The sequence below is a fragment of the Pristiophorus japonicus genome, chromosome 2 (genome assembly GCF_044704955.1).
Source record: "Pristiophorus japonicus isolate sPriJap1 chromosome 2, sPriJap1.hap1, whole genome shotgun sequence".
Taxonomy (NCBI): domain Eukaryota; kingdom Metazoa; phylum Chordata; class Chondrichthyes; family Pristiophoridae; genus Pristiophorus; species Pristiophorus japonicus.
Window position 1 is genome coordinate 279,632,486 of NC_091978.1, and position 22,349 is coordinate 279,654,834.

Here is a 22,349-nt window from a genome sequence, read left to right on the forward strand (position 1 = left end):
GCCTTCCCCATCATCTACTATTCGATGTTTAATCAATATGTTACTACATACTTTGGATATTAAAGACAGTATCTTTAATTTGCTGAATCAGCACCAACTAACCTTATTCTGTACTGGTCAAGCTTTCCATTAATTATTTAGATTAAGGTACTGTAGATATCGAGTGCTACAGACACTTTTTTGAAAATTGTAATGAAAATGAATTACATAAAGTTAAGAGCGTTGCAATTACTAAATTCCAAAGGATTAGTCAAAGTCGTGGACATATAAATTATAGTCAGTACATTATTAACACTGTGAAGAGGGGAAGGGCACTGAACAGTATAGTGCACATCTATCATTCTTCCAACTATTTCTGTGTAGCTATTGACTTTATTCGATTAGACACTATTTCCATAGCAACTCCATTTTAAGCCCCCCATTCCTCATGCTTTGCGATATTACATTTCCTGCTGGATAATAAATTGCCCCACAGGCTGATAGCACCTTTCACAAGCCAATCTGTAGTTGCACTTCCCTCTGCCTCTGGTGTGATGTTCTCTGACTTCATTAAAGATATAATCCAATTCTGTTCCTGGTTTTTAGACTATTTGCACTGAGTGAATCATCTATTTTCAAGCTCTTGGGAGCGGGACTTGCTGCATAATAAGATGTGGGCATCAGAGTTCTGGATGAGCTGAAGTTTACAAAAAGATGGAGGATAGTGAGGTCAGCCAGGAAAGCATTGGAACAGTCCAGTCGGGATGAGGGTTTCAGTGGCAGACTTACTCGGAAAACACGAGGCACTCAACAAATATTTGCGCCGTCAGTTATGCTTCATACATTCCCATTAATTTCGGTTATTGCTGTCCCTTGTATTGCAAATGATTGTTCTACACACTTATTTCACTGATGTAATTCTGAAAAGTCCTTTTTATAGTGCTTAATTATCAAATTCGTACTAAGCAGCATTTTGTTTTCCATGATTACTTGCAGTATACTGGAAGGGAATACACTAATACCCACATTACCTCTGAGGCCAATAAGATATACATCCAGCCTTCTTTCATCCTTCCTGTATTAATCAAAATGATTGCCTGTATATTTAGGTTCAGCAAGCACAAATTTTTGGCCTTATAAATTATTTTTGTCTGGGATATCTGGTGGGAGTAGCAGAGCATAATAAGTACATTTGGAACTCACCACGCAAGAAATTTACCAGCCACAACATGACCATTAATTCTTCATTAAGAGATGCAGGGAATGCACTATTTTACACTCTTCCAGTTTCTGAGTCAAGATTGTTAACCCATGCTAGTGGGAAGCACCATTATTCAGCAGGAGCCAAAAACCTGACAGGCTTATCATGCCCACAGGAATGCACATGAAAGGATTTCTGTCAGAACCCAAACCTATTACAGGACATAATACTGGATTAGAATGCAGCTAAAGTTATGACCATGCTGAAATAACAAGTACAAAAAAAAATGTTGCATCCATACCCACTTAAACTGCTCCTCTTGTGAATCACTTACTTCTCCATTACTGGTGACAGGAATTTCAGCTGCAGAATCTCTAGCAGATGCTTCTGCCATTTCAGATTCCTTTAAAAAGTAAAAGAAAAACGGATTAACGTTCTTGTTCACATTTAGACAATGCTATCATCAAATTATTTTTATGGTCTCAATGGTTGATACTGCAAGTACACCAGTCAACAAAAATAATGCATTGCTGTCAAAACCTTAACAGTGCTAGTATTATGTCCTAAACTAGTAGAGTGGACAAGGGAGAACCAGTGGATGTGGTGTATTTGGACTTTCAAAAGGCTTTTGACAAGGTCCCACACAAGAGATTGGTGTGCAAAATCAAAGCACATGGTATTGGGGGTAATATACTGATGTGGATAGAGAACTGGTTGGCAGACAGGAAGCAGAGAGTCGGGATAAACGGGTCCTTTTCGGAATGGCAGGCAGTGACTAGTGGAGTGCCGCAGGGCTCAGTGCTGGGACCCCAGCTCTTTACAATATACATCAATGATTTGGATGAAGGAATTGAGAATAATATCTCCAAGTTTGCAGATGACACTAAACTGGGTGGCGGTGTGAGTTGTGAGGGGGATGCTAAAAGGCTGCAGGGTGACATGGACAGGTTAGGTGAGTGGGCAAATGCATGGCAGATGCAGTATAATGTGGATAAATGTGAGGTTATCTACTTTGGGGGCAAAAACGCGAAGACAGATTATCTGAATGGTGGCAGATTAGGAAAAGGGGAGGTGCAACGCGACCGAGGTGTCATGGCTCATCAGTCATTGAAAGTTGGCATATAGGTGCAGCAGACGGTAAAGCCGGCAAATGGTATGTTGTTGGCCTTCATAGCTAGGGGATTTGAGTATAGGAGCAGGGAGGTCTTACTGCAGTTGTACAGGGCCTTGGTGAGGCCTCACCTGGAATATTGTGTTAAATTTTGGTCTCCTAATCTGAGGAAGGATGTTCTTGCTATTGAGGGAGTGCAGCGAAGGTTCACCAAACTGATTCCCGGACTGACATATGAGGAGAGACTGGATCAACTGGGCCTTTATACACTGGAGTTTAGAAGGATGAGAGGGGATCTCATAGAAACATACAAGATTGTGACGGGACAGGACAGGTTAGATGCGGGTAGATTGTTCCCGATGTTGGGGAAGTCCAGAACCAGGGGACACAGTCTTAGGATAAGGGGTAGGCCATTTAGGACTGAGATGAGGAGAAACTTCTTCACTCAGAGAGTGGAATTCGCTGCCGCAGAGAGTTGTTGATGCCAGTTCATTGGATATATTCAAGAGGGAGTTAGATATGGCCCTTACGGCTAAAGGGATCAAGGGGTATGGAGAGAAAGCAGGAAAGGGGTATCGAGGGAATGATCAGCCGTGATCTTATTGAATGGTGGTGCAGGCTCGAAGGGCCGAATGGCCTACTCCTGCACCTATTTTCTATGTGGGGTCCAGAATATGACAAGACAAGCTGTGTAAGTTATTCTTGCAGATTTACAGCAGTAGAATCAGAAATGTTGAGTCCATATCCTTCTACAATTGTCATTTTAACCAATCATCTTTTTTGACTCCCATCCCACCCCCCCCAATCTTGTTTTCCTGTGTCTCCAATGGCAGCAGATCATTATTACGCCATTCACACCCTATCTAAACTAACCTTTTTCTAACTTCTGCCATTAGCATTTCAATTCGGCCCATCATCCCTTTTGTCTCTCTAATCTCTCCTGCCTTCCACCCTATCACAGACCTTCCCTTTGGTTCTTTCTTCCCCTCCCCCTTTCAGTGCTCCTTAAGAATCTGTTCTTTTTGACCATCTGCCAGTTCTAACGAAGGGTCATCGACCTGAAACGTTAACTCTGTTTTTCTCTCCACAGATGCTGCCTGACCCGCTGAGATTTCCAGCATTTTCTGTTTTTATAACAATCATTTCTAGCTTTTTGCACTCAAACGAGTGATTAGATAATTTAACTGTTTTCCTCAGAAAAACATTACAATGTTGGATACAATTAAAGTAATCCTTTATTCTTAGAAAATATTAAACTTCCTACCATACTTTTCTGAATACAGAATTCAAATAATCATTGACAATGTTCAATTTCAGGTAAATGGTTCGAGTACTTCCAACTATTACTACATTTTCTATTATTACACTTAAATAAATAAAAGCGACAAAAAACAATAGGTGTGGACAGTTAGGCAACTGATGCTCGTTCATTAGATTCTCAATGATAGTCTGAGCTAGATTTCCAGTCATGGTCCACATCTGCAATCTGAACTCTTAAATGAGAAGTTGCACCAAAGTTGTCCAGGCCATCTGTTGAAGAAAGGAAACCTTCCATACTGCTCAAGCAAGCTTCTTATTGAGCTAATTGTGGATTACTGGGACTGCTTCCACAGAAATATTTACAAACTGCTCAATGGGCTCAATTTTGGCCGAGCCCGTTTTTTTTAGCATACTTACCCGAGTTGTGCCGCTTAAGTACTTCCAGAGATGCTCCGGAAAAAAATGTTCCAACTTTGGCCGTTGTCTGGCCTCTTCACTGCAGCTAGAAAATGTGCCGGGACGTCTACACATACGCAGTGGAGAATAGTGATGGCCGCGCATGTGCAGTAGCACTACAAGTTGGCAATCGGCCATTTGCAAGTTGATGCTATTGTAAACGGGGTTTCCATTGCACTGTGTGAAGTTACAGGTGCGAAGCGGGAGCAGCTCCAAGGTAACTCTTGCCTTACAGCTCTTTAGAAAAGTCTTTTTCTTGAAGTTTCAATTGAAATGTTTGTTACTTAAGGCTAAAGTTCATCAATGTCAAAAGAGAAATACCACAGTTTGTGTCTTAAAACATCTTGCAATATTCTTTGCCATGTTTATGAGAATGAAGGACTGTATAATGTCAAATGCGATCTCCGAGTTCTCCTGCCTGCCAGTGAGTTCTCCCGCCCCTAGCCCTGGCCGATTGGCCTCCCAGTGTGATCTCCGAGTTCTCCTGCCGGCCGGTGAGTTCTAGGAGTTCTCCTGCATGTGTTCTGAGAGTCCTGGGCCGAGTGCAGAAAGGTAAATTGCAGTTTGATGCTGAAGGTAGGACTTTAATTTTTTATTTCTTATTTTAATTGTGCGAAGGAAGGATGGTTTTGCAAGTCTGTTCCCCAAGGCTTGGTTGGTTCAGGTTCTCTCCACTTCTCGCCCCTATCCCAGGCGAATGGTCTCCAATGCACTTATCCGCGCCAAATTCTTTAACTCTCCACAAGGGTTTTCTCAAGTGGCCACATACGCTGACCTAAGTAGAAATGGGGTAACTATTAGCTGGTCAAAGTTGTCTAAATGGCCAAAACTGGCATAGGTGGCTGGTAGCGCCCCCTTTTGAGAAAAAAAACTAACCTAAAGAAAACGTAACTAAGTGAGTTATGCTGATGCAAATTGATTGGGGAAACTGGTGATTTTTAAGTTAGGCCAGAAAAAACAGCCTACTCCAAAAAAAAAATGGAGCAACTCCTGGGGAAAATTGAGCCCAATAAGTCTACCATTTCAGACAATGACACCATCCAAGGCTGCAATTACACTATAACTGTAGCACTCGTGCAAAGCAAAATCGCTTTGCACTGACATTAGAGTTGTAATATAAATGCAATCTAAATTCAGTGTCAAGGATCAACTCAATTCTAGAATTATGTTACAGAAGGTTAGTGTTGGTGCAGACTGGTCTACACTTTACCGATACTGAACATGCAATATAAATACACCCGAAGTATCACGGGCAAGAAAATGATCAGTAAAGATTCAACAGATCTTGTGTGCAGCTTCTTTTGATTGATAAAAAGATATTCTTTACATTGTTTAATTTTTCTGTAAGCCAAAATGTACATTGAACCACAAGGCGTCAGGATTTTCATGGCCAATAAATAATACTTAATATCTGCAAATATAATCTGAAGTAGTTTTTCACCAAAGTTTAACTGGATAGCTTTTACCAAATATCTGGTTTGTTTGTTTGACAAAAGTGCCATTACTTTCAAATTTCCCATATTCATAGTGTATATAGTCTTAATGGCACGACCAAATAGATTTACTTGTGAAGAGGTTATACCTATAATTGCACATCTTAAGTGGCACTAGTAATTGGCAGTAAACCTCAGTTTATTCAACTGCTCCTGACTGCAAAACATGAGGATATGAGACATTAAAAAAAAAATCAATACAGAAAAAAAGTTCACCTTCACATAGAGTTACTGATTTTAACAAGTGCTACAGCAATCAATGGACACAAATTCTAAGTTTAAATATTTTTTAAGCTCCAAAATGGTGCTGATTGAACCCCGAACCATTGCGGCACTATAATTGGCCTTAGAGGGAGCGAGGGGAGACAGCCAGGGTTTCCACTTCTGATCAATATCTAATTACCCCATCATGGAATATGTGGATGTATGTGTAACTCAAGAGAACAGAGCTGAGCTCAGCTGCAACTCCACCAAAGCTCGAATGCCCTCACAAAACCTTATCTCCACATTTGAAAAGTCACTCAAGCAATATACTGAACTGATGACATTTGTGGAATTATACCCTACATCAGTCACCTTGCAGCCTCAAGTGGAAAGAAAATGGCACGGATGTGCAGAAACCATTTTTTGAGGACTCTGGAAAAGATACATTTTCAGTACATAAGATCCAATATATGCGCAATTATTAGTAATATACCCGTAACTAACTTTGGTTGCATAAATGAGCGATTTATGATGTATTTCTATTACCTTCTGCATCTCTTGTAAGAATGCATAAAACAATTAAGTATACTCTGCTAAGGTAATGCAAGCCAGCAGAATTGGGCTTCACTCATACTATGCCTACTGTGTGGAAACCACGAACTACCAGAGAATGGGTAGAATCCCCCAAGCCTCCAACCAATAATCCCTGAAAACTATTTTTGGAAAAAAATGACGTGGGAGTTTAGTGGAGTAACATAAGCTAGCAATTTATTTTCCAACTCAGTTGGTCTACAGAATAGGTACGTCCGAAATCTAGAATCCTCAGGACCGAGTCCATGCCGGTTTTAGTTTTTTTCCGGATTTCAGACAAGAAAATCAACAGTCTGAAATCCGGAATCCTCGACTGAATCCGTGCCGGTTTTTGGGTTTTGCCAGATTTCAGACAAGAAAATCAAGTCTGAAATCCGGAATCCTAGACAGAATCCGTGCTGGATTTCAGGTTTTGTGCCGGATTTCGGATCTCGCCGCTCGCTGATTCATGCCACTCCTCACCACTTGGCGATTCCCGCCGCTCCTTCGCTCCTCGCCATTCGCCGATTCCCGTCGCTCGCCGATTCCTGCTACTCCTCTGCTCGCCGATCCTCGTCCCTCGCTGCCCGATGTCGCCATCTTGGCCGCCTCAAAAATATCCGGTTTTCGGACAATAATTCCAGACGACTCAATCTGGGATATGCAAAATGTCCGGTTTTCGGAGTTCCAGATTAGGAACGTTGCACCTGTAGTATTTACTGTAACCAAAACACAATACTATGCTTGCCTCTTCAAACAGATTATTAATTTTGATGTAACGAGGTCTTATCTAGAATATCCATCTAGGAAAACATGCAATGAAATGGAGTATAGAAAATTTGAATAATGGGAGAATATGTCTTCTGTGCAATAGGTGCAGTGAAATGGTGAACCTATCCTTCATAAGTGTGTCTGATTTTACTACACCTACTGCATTAAGAAAATCTTCCCCCACATGTGGAATAGGACAAGCTGCATTCCTTAAATCATGTTTTTGAGCAGGATACCAAAAGATGCCCTTTATTTATCCCCCCCCATCACTCCTGACGATGCTGATTTTTGCCAGGGTATAGCATGTGCTATCAATCTTCCAGTTACTCACTAAGAGAGAGAGAGAGAGAGAGAGAGAGAGTGAAAGACAGACAGACAGAAATAACATTTAGAGAGAAAGAGACAAATAACAGAAATAATGGACCTTGAACCCACAACCACCAATGCAAGAGGTGAGAGTTACCACTGAGCCGAGGCTGACACCATGACAGATTCTGCCTGACCCGCTGAGTGCTTCCACCATTTTCTGTTTTTGTTCCTCACACGTATACTTCTCGAAATAAATCACTGGATCTCAATCAGGACTGCAAACCCTGTTTATGTACTGATGCTAATTCAGTTTCTTTACTTTAGTCTCAGCATCTCTTGCAATTCGATTCCTCTACTAAAATAATCGACATTTGGCGTTTAACCAAAAGATATATTTTTAAAATATCCTCTCATGGTCTTCCTGAATTGTGATTACAAATCCTGGCATTATGCCTAAATAAATAGACCTCAATTAATTGTCCCCGATTGAATGGTGTTTATCTGGGAAAGAAACTCTTACAAGCACATACACGTATGTTAATCGTTCATTGACCAGAAATTCAACTGGACCAGACACAAATACTTTGGCTACTAGAGTAAGTCAGAGGCTGGGTATTTCTTCTCACTTCCCAAAGCCTCTCCACCACCTACAAGGCACAAGTTAGAAGTGTGCTGCAGTTACAACAATACTCCACAAGCCTGCAACCATCCAGGACAAAGCAGTCTGCTTGATCGGCACCTCATTCATTTGCCTAAACATACGCCCACCACCACTGGCATACCGTGCCTGCATTGTGTACTATCTATAAGATGCACTGCAGCACATAGCAAATCCGCAACCTTCATCACCCAGAAGGACATGGGCAGCAGGTTGGGAACACTATTACCACTAAGTTCCTATACAGGTCATACACCTGGTTATGACATATTGCACTGTTCCTTCATTGTTGTTGGGTCAAAATCTTGAAACTCCCGACCTAACAGCATTGTGGGAGCACCTCCTACACATAGATTGCAGTGTTTCAAGAAGGTGGCCCATCACCACCATTTCAAAGTCATGGGTAATGAATGCTGGCCTCGCCAGCAACGCCACATCCCAAGAATGAATATAAAAAATTCCTACATCCACAAATATAATGAAAACTGTTTATGCAAACTTGTCAAACTAATTACACCCCTCCTCTCTCTCAAACCACCCACTTTCTTTCAACTCAGTCTCTCTATCACCTCCTCCCTCACTTTGCCACCATCCCCTCTATCTTCCCCCACTGTTTCATCCTCCCTCCCCATGCTTTTCCCTCAAAGGCTTTGTCTGCTTTCAAAATTAAAACATAAAACAAATCAAAAGGAGGAGGAAAGAAACCTCTTTTTCTCTATATTTGTGCCCTTCTGTCTGTCCCTCCCTCTCTCTGTCTGTCTATCTGCCATCCCTCCACCTCTCCATTTCCTGCTTTAAGATTGTCCTTAAAACTCTCCTCTTGATCCAAGCTTTAGATCATTCCTCCTAATATTGCTTTCTTTGGCTCAGCTTCCATTTTTGCCGTATGCCATCGTGAAGTGCCTTGAAACATTTTTTCTACGTTGAAAGCTCTGCAAGTACAAGTTGTTGTTGTCTTGTGTTGTCTTACATGTGTTAGAAATTAGAATCTCTGTCTCAGGTGTAAACTACTAGCATTGACCTTTTGTAACTGTCAATAAAAGTAGGTGAAGAAATAAAATAGAACAAATTCAACTGTTCTTTGCTTTTGTTCATGCTAATAATGGCCCTAAAATTCCAGTCAGAGGGTTCCTTTGGACGAACGCCTCCGACCCAAAATTTTTCTACGAATGTACCTGGTGGTCCTGGAGGTGCCTTCGTCGCTAGTCGGAGGCCTTCTTTCCACACACATCCAGCGCGCCCGTCTTTGAGGTACGCAAGTGTAACCTAGAGTCACATGGGCCTGGACAACCAATCACGGTGCAGTATTCTCATTGGTAGTAATAGGAACTCCATTTCGCCGCGTTCCCATTACGATCAATGAGAAAACACCCTAAAACACCCAAACACAATAGTAAATAAAAAAACACCTCATATTTAAAATTAATTGAAATTGAATTAAATTAAATGTTTTCGAAATGTTTTACTTTTTTGAATTAAAAAAATGTTTTAAGAGGGTTAAAATTAAACTTACCGGAATGGACAGGAATTTTAATATAAAAATAAGTGATAAAATGTAATTTTTATATGTTTTAAAACTCTTACGCTGGTAAAAAGTAGGCTACGCACCTGCTTTTACCAGGCGTAAAAGTTTCAAGGACATTCGCTTGGCAAGAGATGGGCAAATAGCTCAATCTCACCTGCGTGAATGTCCTTGATGTGGAGATGTGGAAGATCTGTCAAGAGATATATTCTGTACGCATTCTGTACAGACCCGGCGAGGCCGGAATTTTACGGCCGTTAAGTTTAAAAACTTACTTTCTCTCGCTGTCAGCTAATTACATTTTCTGAAGTTCACAGAACAAAAAGTACCAACCATTTGAGGTATGGAGTTATCTATAACACAGGAGGAATGGGAAATAAAGCAATAAACTATGGCGAGGAATTTAAGTGGCGAGAAAGGATAAGTGAAAAACAGAGTTCAAACTACTACTCGGAGGCTAATTTTACTGAAATAAATAACCAGGGTTTGCGCTAATTTAAAATGAATGTTGCTGAAGACACTATATAAATGCACTGTTTAGTCAAGATTGTAAAGTATGAGAGATAATATTTCATCCTGTAATTAATTCATAAAATCCAAGTAAATTTATACAAAACAAAATCACCAATTAAAACCAGGCAAGTCAGAATCCATTCTTTTAAACAAACATTTTCATTTCAGCACTATGGCAGCTTTTCAATCTGACAGCATGCAGAAAAATTCCCAAATAGCTTCTGCAGTATGTCCAATGGCACAACTGAAGAATGACTGCAAATAATGTTTTAGGTTGCTGAAAATAATTAGCTGCCAAATGATTTTTTTTTAAATGCCAACATGTGCTGTGATACCAAAATCTAGCATAATGGTACTTTGTTATTGGAAAAGTGGACAGCAATATACACCTCTGATGATTTAAGTTTCAGCAACACAAGGTTTTAGAAACATAGAAATTTACAGCGCAGAAGGCGGCCATTTCGGCCCATCATGTCCGCGCCGGCCGGCAAGGAGCTGCACAGCCCTTGGTCAGCAGCCCTAAGCCCTAAAGGTTACATATAAACCTATGAACAATGACGGAAAGGCAAAGGGTACCCAGCCTAATCAGTCCGCCTTACACAACTGCGACAGCCCTTATACTGAAACATTCTACGCACCACCCCAACCGGAGCCATGTGATTTCCTGGGAAAGGCAAAAACCAGATTAAAAACCCAGGCCAATTTAGGGAGAAAAAAATCTGGGAAAATTCTTCTCCGACCCATCCAGGCGATCAAAACTAGTCCAGATTATCACCCTGGTCGTATTCTATTCCCTGCAGTACTTACTATTATATCTGCGCCGAACAACAAAAGGTCATCCAGTCTAATCCCAATTACCAGCTCTAGGTCCGTAACTCTGCAGGTTACTGCACTAAGTGCCCATCCAACCCTCTCTTAAAAGTGGTGAGGGTTTCTGCATCCACCACTCTTCCAGGCAGCGAATTCCAGATCCCCACAAACCTCTGCATAAAGAAGCCTCCCCTCAACACCTTCCACCAACCACCTTAAAACTATGCACCCTCGTAATAGACCCCTCCCTCCACCAATGGAAATTGACTCTTACTATCCACTATGTCCAGGCCCCTCAATATTTTGTACACTTCAATGAGGTCTCCTTCCAACTTCCTCTGTTCCAATGAGAACAAACCCAGCCTATCCAATCTGTCCTCATAACTAAGATTCTCCATTCCAAGCAGCATCTTAGTAAATCTCCTCTGCATCCTCTCTAGTGTAATCACATCCTTCCTATAATACGGCGATCAGAACTGCACGCAGTACTCCAGCTGTGGCCTAACCAAAGTATTATACAATTTAAGCATAACCTCCCTGCTCTTATATTCTATGCCTCGGCCAATAAAAGCAAACATTCCGTATGCCTTTTTAACCACCTTATTCACCTGGCCTGCTACTTTCAGGGATCTGTGGACAAGCACTCCAAGGTCTCTCTGTTCATCTACACTATTAAGTGGCCTACCGCTTAATGTGTATACCCTTTCTTTATTAGCCCTCCCAAAGTGCATCATCTCACACGTCACTGAATTAAATTCAATTTGCCACTGCTCTGTCCATCTGACCAGTAGATTGATATCCTCTTGCAACCCATGACTTTCCTCTTCATTATCAAGCACACAGCCAATTTTAGTGTCATCTGCAAATTTCTTAATCATACTCCCTATATTCAAATCTAAATCATTAAACCACAAAAAGCAAGGGAAGGGACCCAGTACTGAGCCCTGCAGAACCCCACTGGAAACATCCTTCCAGTCACAAAAACATCTGTCAATCATTACCCTTTGCTTCCTACCTCCAAGCCAATTTTGGATCCAACTTGCCACTTTGTCCTGTGTCCCATGGGCTTTAATCTTCATGACCAGTCTACCATGTGGGATCTTAGTAAAAGCCTTGCTAAAGTCTATATATACATCGTATGCACTACCCTCATCGACCGTCTTGGTTACCTCCTCAAAAAATTCAATCAGGTTAGTCAAACACGATCTTCCCTTAACAAATCCATGCTGACTGTCCCTAATTAATCCTTGCCTTTCCAAATGCAGATTTATTCTGTCTTTCAGGATTTTTTCCAATAATTTTCCCACCACTGAGGTTAGGCTGACAGGCCTGTAAATACTCGACCTATCCCTTTCTCCCTTCTTAAACATAGAAACATAGAAACATAGAAAATAGGTGCAGGAGTAGGCCATTCGGCCCTTCTAGCCTGCACCGCCATTCAATGAGTTCATGGCTGAACATTCAACTTCAGTACCCCATTCCTGCTTTCTCACCATACCCCTTGATCCCCCTAGCAGTAAGGACTTCATCTAACTCCTTTTTGAATATATTTAGTGAATTGGCCTCAACAACTTTCTGTGGTAGAGAATTCCACAGGTTCACCACTCTCTGGGTGAAGAAGTTCCTCCGCATCTCGGTCCTAAATGGCTTACCCCTTATCCTTAGACTGTGACCCCTGGTTCTGGACTTCCCCAACATTGGGAAAATTCTTCCTGCATCTAACCTGTCTAACCCCGTCAGAATTTTATATGTTTCTATGAGGTCCCCTCTCATTCTTCTGAACTCCAGTGAATACAAGCCCAGTTGATCCAGTCTTTCTTGATAGGTCAGTCCCGCCATCCCGGGAATCAGTCTGGTGAACCTTCGCTGCACTCCCTCAATAGCAAGAATGTCCTTCCTCAGGTTAGGAGACCAAAACTGTACACAATACTCCAGGTGTGGCCTCACCAATGCCCTGTACAACTGTAGCAACACCTCCCTGCCCCTGTACTCAAATCCCCTTGCTATGAAGGCCAACATGCCATTTGCTTTCTTAACCGCCTGCTGCACCTGCATGCCAAGGGTACTACATTAGCAGTCCTCCAATCCTCCGGCATCATGCCCAGATCCAAAGAGGACTGGAAAATGGTGGTCAAGGCCTCAGCTATTTCCTCTTTTACTTCGCTCAACAGCCTGGGATACATGCCATCCGGGCCTGGGGACTTTCAAAGCTGCTAAACCCCCTGATACTTCCCCTCTCACTATATTTATTTCATCCAGATTATCACACTCCTCGATAGCAGTATCTGCATTGCCCCTTTCCTTTGTGAAAACAGATGTAAAGTAGTTAAGAACCTTAGCAACATCTTCCGCCTCCACACAAAGATTACCCTCATGGTCTCTAATAGGCCCTACCCTTTCTTTAGTTACCCTCTTACTCTTAATATATTTATAGAACATCTTAGGGTTTTCCTTAATTTTACTGGCCAAGAATTTCTCGTGCTCTCTCTTAGCATTCCTAATATCCTTTTTAATTTTGCCTCTTAACTTTCTATATTCCTCTAAAGATGCTAAAGTATTTAGCCGTTGGTATATGACATAAGCGTCCCTTTTTTTCTTAATCCTCCCCTGTAGGTCCCTAGACATCCAGGGGGCTCTAGAATTATTTTTCCCAGTCTTTTTCTTTAAGAGCACATGTTTTTTCCTTTTAAAGATAGGCTGTTTATATTGGTTATCATGCTACAATCCCTTCCACTATCACTTTGGATTTCATTATTAAGGTCTTTTAAATCAGTTAATTTACTAACCTAAATATGTCACATGCAGGTGCTTTGTAACAGCAGCAGCACCACTACCACTTTAGCTCTCCTGTATAGAGGTAAAGCAGAGAATGGTCTTGCTTCCCACAGTGTTCAGTGAGGATTAAAATAAGATTTTTGTCTCATCTTTGATCCAAATACTTCAACTATTACCACTATGACCAAGTCAGTAGAGATGACTCCTGGAATTTTAATTCTTCATTTCAATTAAAAGAATTTTCAAGATGACCAGCTGTGACTAAAATAAAGTCAAAAGCAAAAGCTTGTAATAATTCCCTAGAAAATATACAGCACATCATGAAGAAATACAATAGTTTATTCCACTTGTGAGAGGACTTTTATTATTCAGTTGGGACATGGTTATTCAAGTATCATCAGGTTTTCCACACCTTTAATTGACAGAATGTATTGCAAGCACAACTTGGTGTCCCAAATCGTACACTATTTTCAAAGTCCCAGAGTCAGGACTTGACGGTGTAGGTGGCTAAGATCCTACAATGGGAAAGGGAGAAACCAGAAGTTGTAATAGTCAAATAATATAGGTAGGTGTAGAATGGAAGTCCTACAAAGAGAATTTCAGGAGCTAGATAAAAGACAGTAAAACATTTTCCAGGGTAGTAAACTCAGGATTACAGCCCGTCACATGATGTGTGTGTGTGTGTGTCTGCTGCGCCTGTGTGCATGTGTATGTAAGAAAGAGAAAAAGTAAAGGCAGGTTAATAAGTGGCTTAAGATGATGTAGGAGGGAAGGACTTGGTCTTATAAAAGAAGGAAAGGCTGTACCATTGGGATAGCCTTCACTAAACGGAAGAGCACATTCATCTTAGCTGGCAGGATAAATAAAACCACTGATAAACATTTAAACTAGGGAATAAAGAGGAAGGAGATAACTGTGGATCATTATTAGGAAGATATCATATGGATAAAGCAAGGAAGATAAGGAATTAAATAAGCTGTTTTTATAGGGATGCCAGTAGGATAAGAAATATAATGGATGAGTTAAATGTGATGGTAAATAGGAAGTTAATAGATATCAGAGTTACTAAACCTGGCTAAAAGATGATCAGTGGGGAACAAATCTGCAAGGCCACAGGTGCTCTGGAACAATAGAGAAGGAAAGAAAGTGTAGTGGTAGAAAGTGCAGAAAGTGTTTATCAGAGGAGGTTTATACACTGCTGATATAAAGAACTGGGAATTGTCTCAGAGTTTCTTTGGGTGGACCTCAAAGGTAGAAAAGGGAATAAGTTAGTGATACAAATAGATTACAGGCTGCCACAAAGTAAAATTGAGCTGGTGTAATGTAATAAATATTTTAATCTTCCTGACATAGGCTAGTTTTTAGTATGGAGGACACAAAGGAGTATATTGAGGTACTTCAAGATGTTTTTCTTAAATAAGTGAGGAAAAACAAGGGGGAAGGCAACTTTGGATTTACACCTAACTAATGGAGAAGGAAACAATAAACCAAGTTGAAATAAAGGAACATTTGCGGTTTGTGTCCATAAAGTTTTAGTTTTAAGATTGCAATGGAGACAGAATAGATAACAGAAAGATTATTAAGAAATCTGACTTCAGGAGAGCAGACTTTAAGGCGATGAATTACTACATTAACAGAATAAATGGGAAGAAATATTTAAAGAGAAAGATGTGGAAGGAAAATGGGATTAAGGAGATTATTTTTTTTTTTACATTGCAAAGGCAGTTTAGCCTGAAACAAGTTGGGCCCAAAACGAGAGTAAAACCAGCATGGATGAAAAGGGAAGTCATGGATATTACACAAGATAATTACAGATGATGAAGGCCATTCAGCCCATCTTCATACATCTATCCAGAATCACTCTAAACAACTATTAAAAGTCCCCCATTCCAGCACCAATTGGTCCTTAAAAGATTCCAAGGTTTTCACCTGCACTACACTATCCAGGAGTCCATTCCATGTGTTGATCACTCTTTGTTTGAAGAAAAACTTCCTGATATCAGTCCTAAATTTGCCTTTTTCTAGTTTAAACCTATGAACTTTTGACCTAGTCTTGCAATTTAATTTGAAGTAATTTTCCAGATTTACCTTTACCATACCATTTACAATCTGGTACATCTCTATGATCACCTCTCAGATGGCTTTTTTCAAGGCTGAAGAGCTCACGTTTCCTCCTGTTTTTCTTCATAATTAAGACCTCCAAGAATGGAATGCATCCTTGTTGCTTTCTTTACTCAGTCTCCAGGGCCAGAATGTCCAGAACTGGACAGGGTACGCAAAGGTATTGTCTGAGCAGAGCAGTGAATGGTTTGATCATGACTTCCCCTGACTTGTACTCTACTGAGGAGTGAGTATAAAGGAGAGATTCAACTGGACCCCCATCATACCACGAGAATAAATACTTGAAAGCTTAAGGTAAACAAAGCTCTAGGCTCTGACCATTTCCATCCTAAGGATCATCTGGTCTGATTAGAGAGCTGGCATAGATGCAGAGGAGCAAGCCACATCTGATTATCATGTTTTTCTTTAACCTTTAACCAGATTATAGATCTGGTGAATGGGGCGAGGCCATGGATGTAATCCATCTGGATTTCAGGAAGATATTTGAGACTGTCCCACAGAACAACTGTTTCATAAAATGTGTGCCCATAGGAAAAATGACTAACCATTGGGCTGCATTGCTGCATGGCTGGAAGGTCGACAACAAAGGATGATGTTGTATGAAGAGATATGAGTGTAGTGTCGTCCAATATATTAGCCACTAGCCACATGTGGTTAATTCCTTTTTTTGATTAGTGAATAGACAGTCTTTGGGCAAGTGACGTCAATACCCATTTGCATGGAATAGGCACGTATACTTTAACCTTTTGTGCTTTTGTTGGTAAAATGGTAAGATGTAAAGCAGACTGTCCAAGTGGTTTTTTGACCATTTTGTGCACTTTGGTTACTGCTTATTGATTAGCTCCTAAAATGGTATTAAACAACATAGCACGGTATGGCACAGTGTGAACAGCATCTAGCAGCAGCTAACCACGTTCTGGATGGAGAGCAGAGATGGGTCTGGGGCATCTCACTGTGCGAGTCAACATTGTCAGCAATCATTGTGATGAAATCAAAATAATGCTCGCAACTGCTGGCTGAAAACCTAGAAACTGTACCAAGATGTGTGGGTCTGATAAATTTATGCCAGAATTACAAACTTTAGTGATAAAGACGGCAAAGTTTCACACTGAATCTAGTAACAGCAGTAGGCCATCCAGCCCCTCAAGCCTGTTCCACCATTCAATTAGATCATGGCTGATCTATACCTCAACTCTATTTACCTGCCTTTGTTCTATATTCGTTGATACCTTTACCCAACAAAAATCTATCAATTTCAGTCTTGAAAATTACAATTCATCCAGCATCCTCAGCCTCCTGAGAGAAAGAGTTGCAGACTTCCACTACATTGGGCCCAAGTTTCCACACGATAAAAAACGGGCGCCCCTCTGAGCTGGGCGCCCGTTTTTCGCGCCTAAAATGGCGCCGGAAAAAAAACTCGCAATTCTGGAGCGTTCTGCAGCTCCTTGTCTGTTTGGCGCGGCGCCCAGGGGGGCGGAGCCTACACTCGCGCCGATTTTGTAAGTGGGAGGGGGCGGGTACTATTTAAATGAGTTTTTTTCCTGCCGGCAACGCTGCGCGTGCGCGTTGGAGCGTTCGCGCATGCTCAGTGTGAAAAAAACATTGGCACTCGGCCATTTTTGTAGTTCTTTGTAGCCGTTTAATTTTTGAACATTTTTTAATAAAAGCACATTGCCATCAGCACATCAGCACTTGCAGCCTTCTCACTGTCTCCTTCCCCGCCCCCCCCTCCGCGGGAACGAACGGCTGTTTAATTCCCCCCCCCACCTCCGCGGGAACGAACGGCTGTTTAATTCCCCCCCCCTCCCCTCCGCGGGAACGAACGGCTGTTTAATTCCCCCCCCCACCTCCGCGGGAACGAAAGGCTGTTTAATTCCCCCCCCCTCCCCTCCGCGGGAACGAACGGCTGTTTCCTTCTCCCCCACCCCCGCGGGAACGAACGGCTGCAGCATTCTCCATGCCTGAAGCACTTTCACACAGGTAGCAAGATGGTTTATTTAATCTTTTCTTTGCTTATAAATGTTTATTCAGGTTGGATTTATTTGTATAATATTTGTAGAAGTATAAATAAGGATTTATTGTAGAATTTAATGACTTTCCCTCCCCCACCCACCTCGTTCTGGACGCCTAATTTGTAACCTGTGCCTGATTTTTTAATGTGTAGAACAGGTTTTTTCAGTTCTACAAAAATCTTCACTTGCTCCATTCTAAGTTAGTTTGGAGTACGTTTTCACTGTGGAAACTTTGAAATCAGGCGTCAGTGGCCGGACACGCCTCCTTTTGAAAAAAAAATTTTGTTCCAAAGTAGAACTGTTCTATCTGACTAGAACTGCAGAAAAAAAAATATGGAGAATTGCGATTTCTAAGATAGTCTGTTCTCCACCAGTTGCTCCTAAAAATCAGGCGCAAATCATGTGGAAACTTGGGCCCAATGTGTGTGAAAAAGTGCTTCCTCATTTCACTACTAAATAGCCTAGCGCTAACTTTATTATGCCTCCTTGTTCTGGATCCCCCCACCCTTTTGAATCCCTTTATCATTTTAAAGACCTTGATTAGATCTCCCCTCAATGGTCTAAACTCAAGGGAATAGAATAGAGGTAGATATTTAAGTAAATGTACACATGAAGTACATTTACCTGTATTGTGTGCAAGCAATTTTCCACTAAAAGCAGTGCCTGTAGCTAAAATGGCGTGGCCTTAGACAAACGTGTGGCTAGTCAGCAATTTATATTGGACAACACTGTATTAATGTAAACTGGTTTCCATTGGAGTCTCACAGGGGTCAGTGTTGGGGCCACTATTGTTCACTTTCATAAATAGGTTCGAGAATGGTATATTGTCCAGGGTGCTTAAGTTTGCAGATGGCACCAAGTTAGCTGCAGTAGGAAATTATGTTAACCAATGTGCAATAATCCAAAGGAACTTTTACAGGCTAGGTAATGGGCAGAGATTTGGCAGGTGTAACTCAACACAGATAAGTAAAAAGTTGTGATCAAGATCATGAAATACACAAAAAATGGTAACATACTTTAGAGCAGGAAAGAGATCTGGGGGAACTGATGGACAGGTCACTAAAACCACTAATTCAGTGCTTGCAGGTCGTCAAGAAAGCAAATGAAATGTTGAAGAATAACTAGGGGTTTAACTTAGAAGTCAAAGCAGGTGGTAATGAAGTTGTTTCTGACCTGGTGAAACTGCATCTGGAGTACTGTATTCAGTTTTGGTCTCCAGAAAATATTGCCCACCTTGGGACTTTACTCTCTCTCCACAGATGAGCAGGATGAGGTTTTCCACAAAAGATATGAGATTTTCACAGGAATTTGGATTGGGAAAGTTCTATTGGACAATGCCCAGGATTCAAAGACTGGAGAGAGACAGTTCAAAAATAAGGGTGTAAAAAGAAATTTAGGCTGTAATTTTGAAGAAGGAAGGGGATAGAATAGTGGAGTAGATTATCCGTTGGGTAATGGAACAGAAAACCATGGCAGTTTAAAAAAAAGTAATGGAAGAAATCGAAGTAAAAGTCATACTATGTCCTTTATAATCATTTCTGACGAGGTAAATAAGCTCTCTCATCAAATTATACTTATTGATTGAATATTTTGTTGTGTGTTAATTTTTTTTTTAAACTTTGGAGTAAAAACAGGGCTACCTGTTCTAGAAATTCAAGGAGAAACCCATTAGGTTTGGACGGGTAGGCTAAATGGATAATGGCCTTCTGCTGCCCAAAACATTGCTATGATACTATGTCCGTCATTTACTGTTAGTTATTATTCTTCACTTCTCTTTTAGCACACATACTCACAAACACACCTTTTGCAAATATAGGGGCCAAGTTTCGGCCTGAGTTGCTCCTGTTTTTTTGGAGCAACTGGTTTAGAATGGAGTATCTTAGAAATTGCAATTCTCGGCAATTAGTTTGCTCCAGTTCTAGTCAGTTAGAACAGTTTCAGTTTGGAACAGATTTTTTTTTTCCAAAAGGGGGCGTGTCAGGCCACTTATGCCCGTTTTGAAAGTTTAGGCAGTGAAAACTTATTCCAAACTAACTTAGAATGGAGTAAGTGTAGATCTTTGTACGCTCAGAAAAACCTTGCCTACACTTAAAAAATCAGACGTAGGTTCCAAATCAGGCGTAGGGAATGGGGGAGGGGTTTAAAGGGAAGTTTACAAACATTAAACACTTCAGTTTTACAAATAAAGAGCCATCAATAATAAATGATAAATACATTAATAAATCAACCAATAAATCAATCAAAAAAGTTAATAAAAAAAATTAAAAGATCAATAAATAAAAAATGTTCTACTCACTGACTGCAGCACCGGGAGCCCTCCAACAGCGTCCTGGGACGGGACCCCCCCCCCCCCCCCAGTGTGTCTCTCTCACTCTCTGTCAGTGTCTCTCTCTCTGTCCGTCAAAGTTTATGTGGAGGGAGGGAGAGGGAGAGGGAGAGGGAAGGAAGGGTAGAGGAGAGGGCCCGGCCACGTGAAGAAGCCAGGCCTAAGACTTCAGGCAAGGTAGGTGGCCGGGGGAAGCCGGAGCTGGGGGGGGGGGGGTTGGGTGTCACCAGAGCGGGAGCCGGGGGGTCTTCGGAGCGGGAGGTCTGGGGGAGGGAGTGGAGCGGGAGCGGGGGGGGGGGGGGAGAGAAGGGGTTGAGAGAGCCAGCTGGAGCCAAAGCAGGAGCTGGATCAGGGAGGTGCAGCCTGATCCTCGCAGCCCCAGTGAGGCCATTCGGCCAGGGCTTGGGGCTGCGTGCTTCGGGCCCCTCCCACACAGTTTCGGGCGCCTGGAGCTACTGCACATGCATGCCCACTGTAGCGCCTGTGCAGAGGTCCCGGCACTGATTTCAGCGCAGGGACCTGGCTCCGCCCCCCACAGCGCATGCTGCGCTGCGCCAAGCTGCAAAGGACCTGCAGGGAGCCGGAGAACGTGCAGGTATTTTTTTGGCGCACTTTTGGGTGTGAAAAACGAGCGTCCAGGCCGGGGCTGCGCCATTCTCGGCGCGGCCCGAAACTTGGGCCCATAGCTTCCAGGGCTCTGCCTATGCTGATTCAGCTTGAATGCACAAAAACAGGAGTGGGACTGGTGCAGCATTTGTGCTCCTCTTGACTGCACAAAAATGGTTTTGAAGACTGCTGTTTTCGGAGCAGCCTGTAGCAATGCCTGTAAGGACCAGTGGGTAAGGTCACTCTACATCTAGTACTGTCGGGCGGAACATTCGCTGAAGCAGGAACAGTGCAGTAAGCTCAGTGCCACCATTTTCATAGTTCTATCCACTCGACAGAGGCAAACAAAATTGGCCACAAGAATTGTATCTTTGCTGCTTAAATTGTTTGCAAAAGAGATGGGGTAATAACAGACTGGTTCACAAGTATTCATATCAAACATATAAGCTGGCAGTTTTTAAAAAAACAAGATTATTGGATTCATAGTGAGAACTGAAACAGTTGGAATTCCTGGTAACTTGGGTACAAAAATTTAAAAAAAAGTAATTAGCAAGCAGCCTTTCAGTAAATGGCAAGGTAGCAAATTTTAAAGCTCGTATGTCTTTTTTTTACTTCTTTCTTAATCCGACTGATTTTGTAAAACAAGGTTAAAGTAACCAGAATATGTTCAATCAAGTATTAAACATCAGTGTTTTCCTGACAATACTGATTCATTAGAATAACTACTTAATACTCTCACATCTGTGTTTGTAAAGATTTTAAACAGACTATGATTTTGTTCTAGACATTGTGCGACTTGTTCTAGATATGGTGTCATGTGTCTATCTATATGCCTCCTTCCATAATGAAGGGTTTTACTATGAAGGTATTTTTACTGGTGTGTAGTCCAAAAAGAGATTCTGACCAACACAGTAAAAATGTGCTATGTACGTCAATGTATAGTAAAATTACATTGATAAATACCACTGATTAAAAGTTAGGTTTCAAAACAAATGCACATTCATCCGAGACAGATATTTTCAGTCTCATCAAGCTTTTCAGTCAAGGTTTAAACTTGTGATCAAAGAGCAAAGGTATGCTTCATAAACAGTAATTGCTCAGCTTTCAGAAATATTAGAGTCCATAAAGGTAACTTGTGTGTGGAGGCGAAAGACGTGGGTATGGTCTTTAATGAATACTTTACATCTGTTTTTACAAAAGAGAGGGATGATGCAGACATTGCAATCAGGGAGGTGTGTGAAATATTAGATGAAATAAACAAAGTAAGAGAGGAAGTATTAAGGGGCTTAGCAGCTTTGAAAGTGAATAAATCCCTGGGCCCGGATGAAATGTATCCCAGGCTGTTAAGAGAAGCAAGAGAGGAAATAGCAGAGGCTCTGACCATCATTTTCCAATCCTCTCTGTCGGAGGACTGCTAACATTGTACCATTGTTTAAAAAGGGAGAAAGTAATAGACCGAGTAATTAAAGGCAAGTCAGCCTAACCTCAGTCGTGGGAAAATTATTGGAAAAAATTCTGAGGGACAGGATAAATCTTCATTTAGAAAGACACGGATTAATTAAGGACAGTAAGCATGGATTTGTCAAGGGAAAGTCGTGTCTGACTAATTTGATAAAAATTTTTGAGGAGGTAACAAGGAGGGTCGATGAGGG

At 41.5% G+C, this 22,349-nt stretch overlaps 1 protein-coding gene across 11 annotated transcripts in view; it reads right to left on the reverse strand.

Annotated features, from left to right (window-relative positions):
• The window catches only part of arfip1 (ADP-ribosylation factor interacting protein 1 (arfaptin 1)), a 271,399-nt gene that overhangs the window by 123,563 nt on the left and 125,487 nt on the right, over positions 1-22,349 (reverse strand). For 9 of the 11 annotated variants that reach the window (XR_011590530.1, XM_070871433.1, XM_070871435.1 and 6 more), the window contains one exon: positions 1,482-1,583. Coding sequence is in view for 10 of the 11 variants with exons in the window: in XM_070871433.1 (XP_070727534.1) it covers positions 1,482-1,583 (102 nt within the window). In the remaining variant the exon portion in view is untranslated. Of the gene's footprint in view, positions 1-1,481; positions 1,584-3,968; positions 4,042-22,349 lie in introns of those variants that run through there. The other 2 variants (XM_070871436.1, XM_070871428.1) reach the window with 2 other exon arrangements.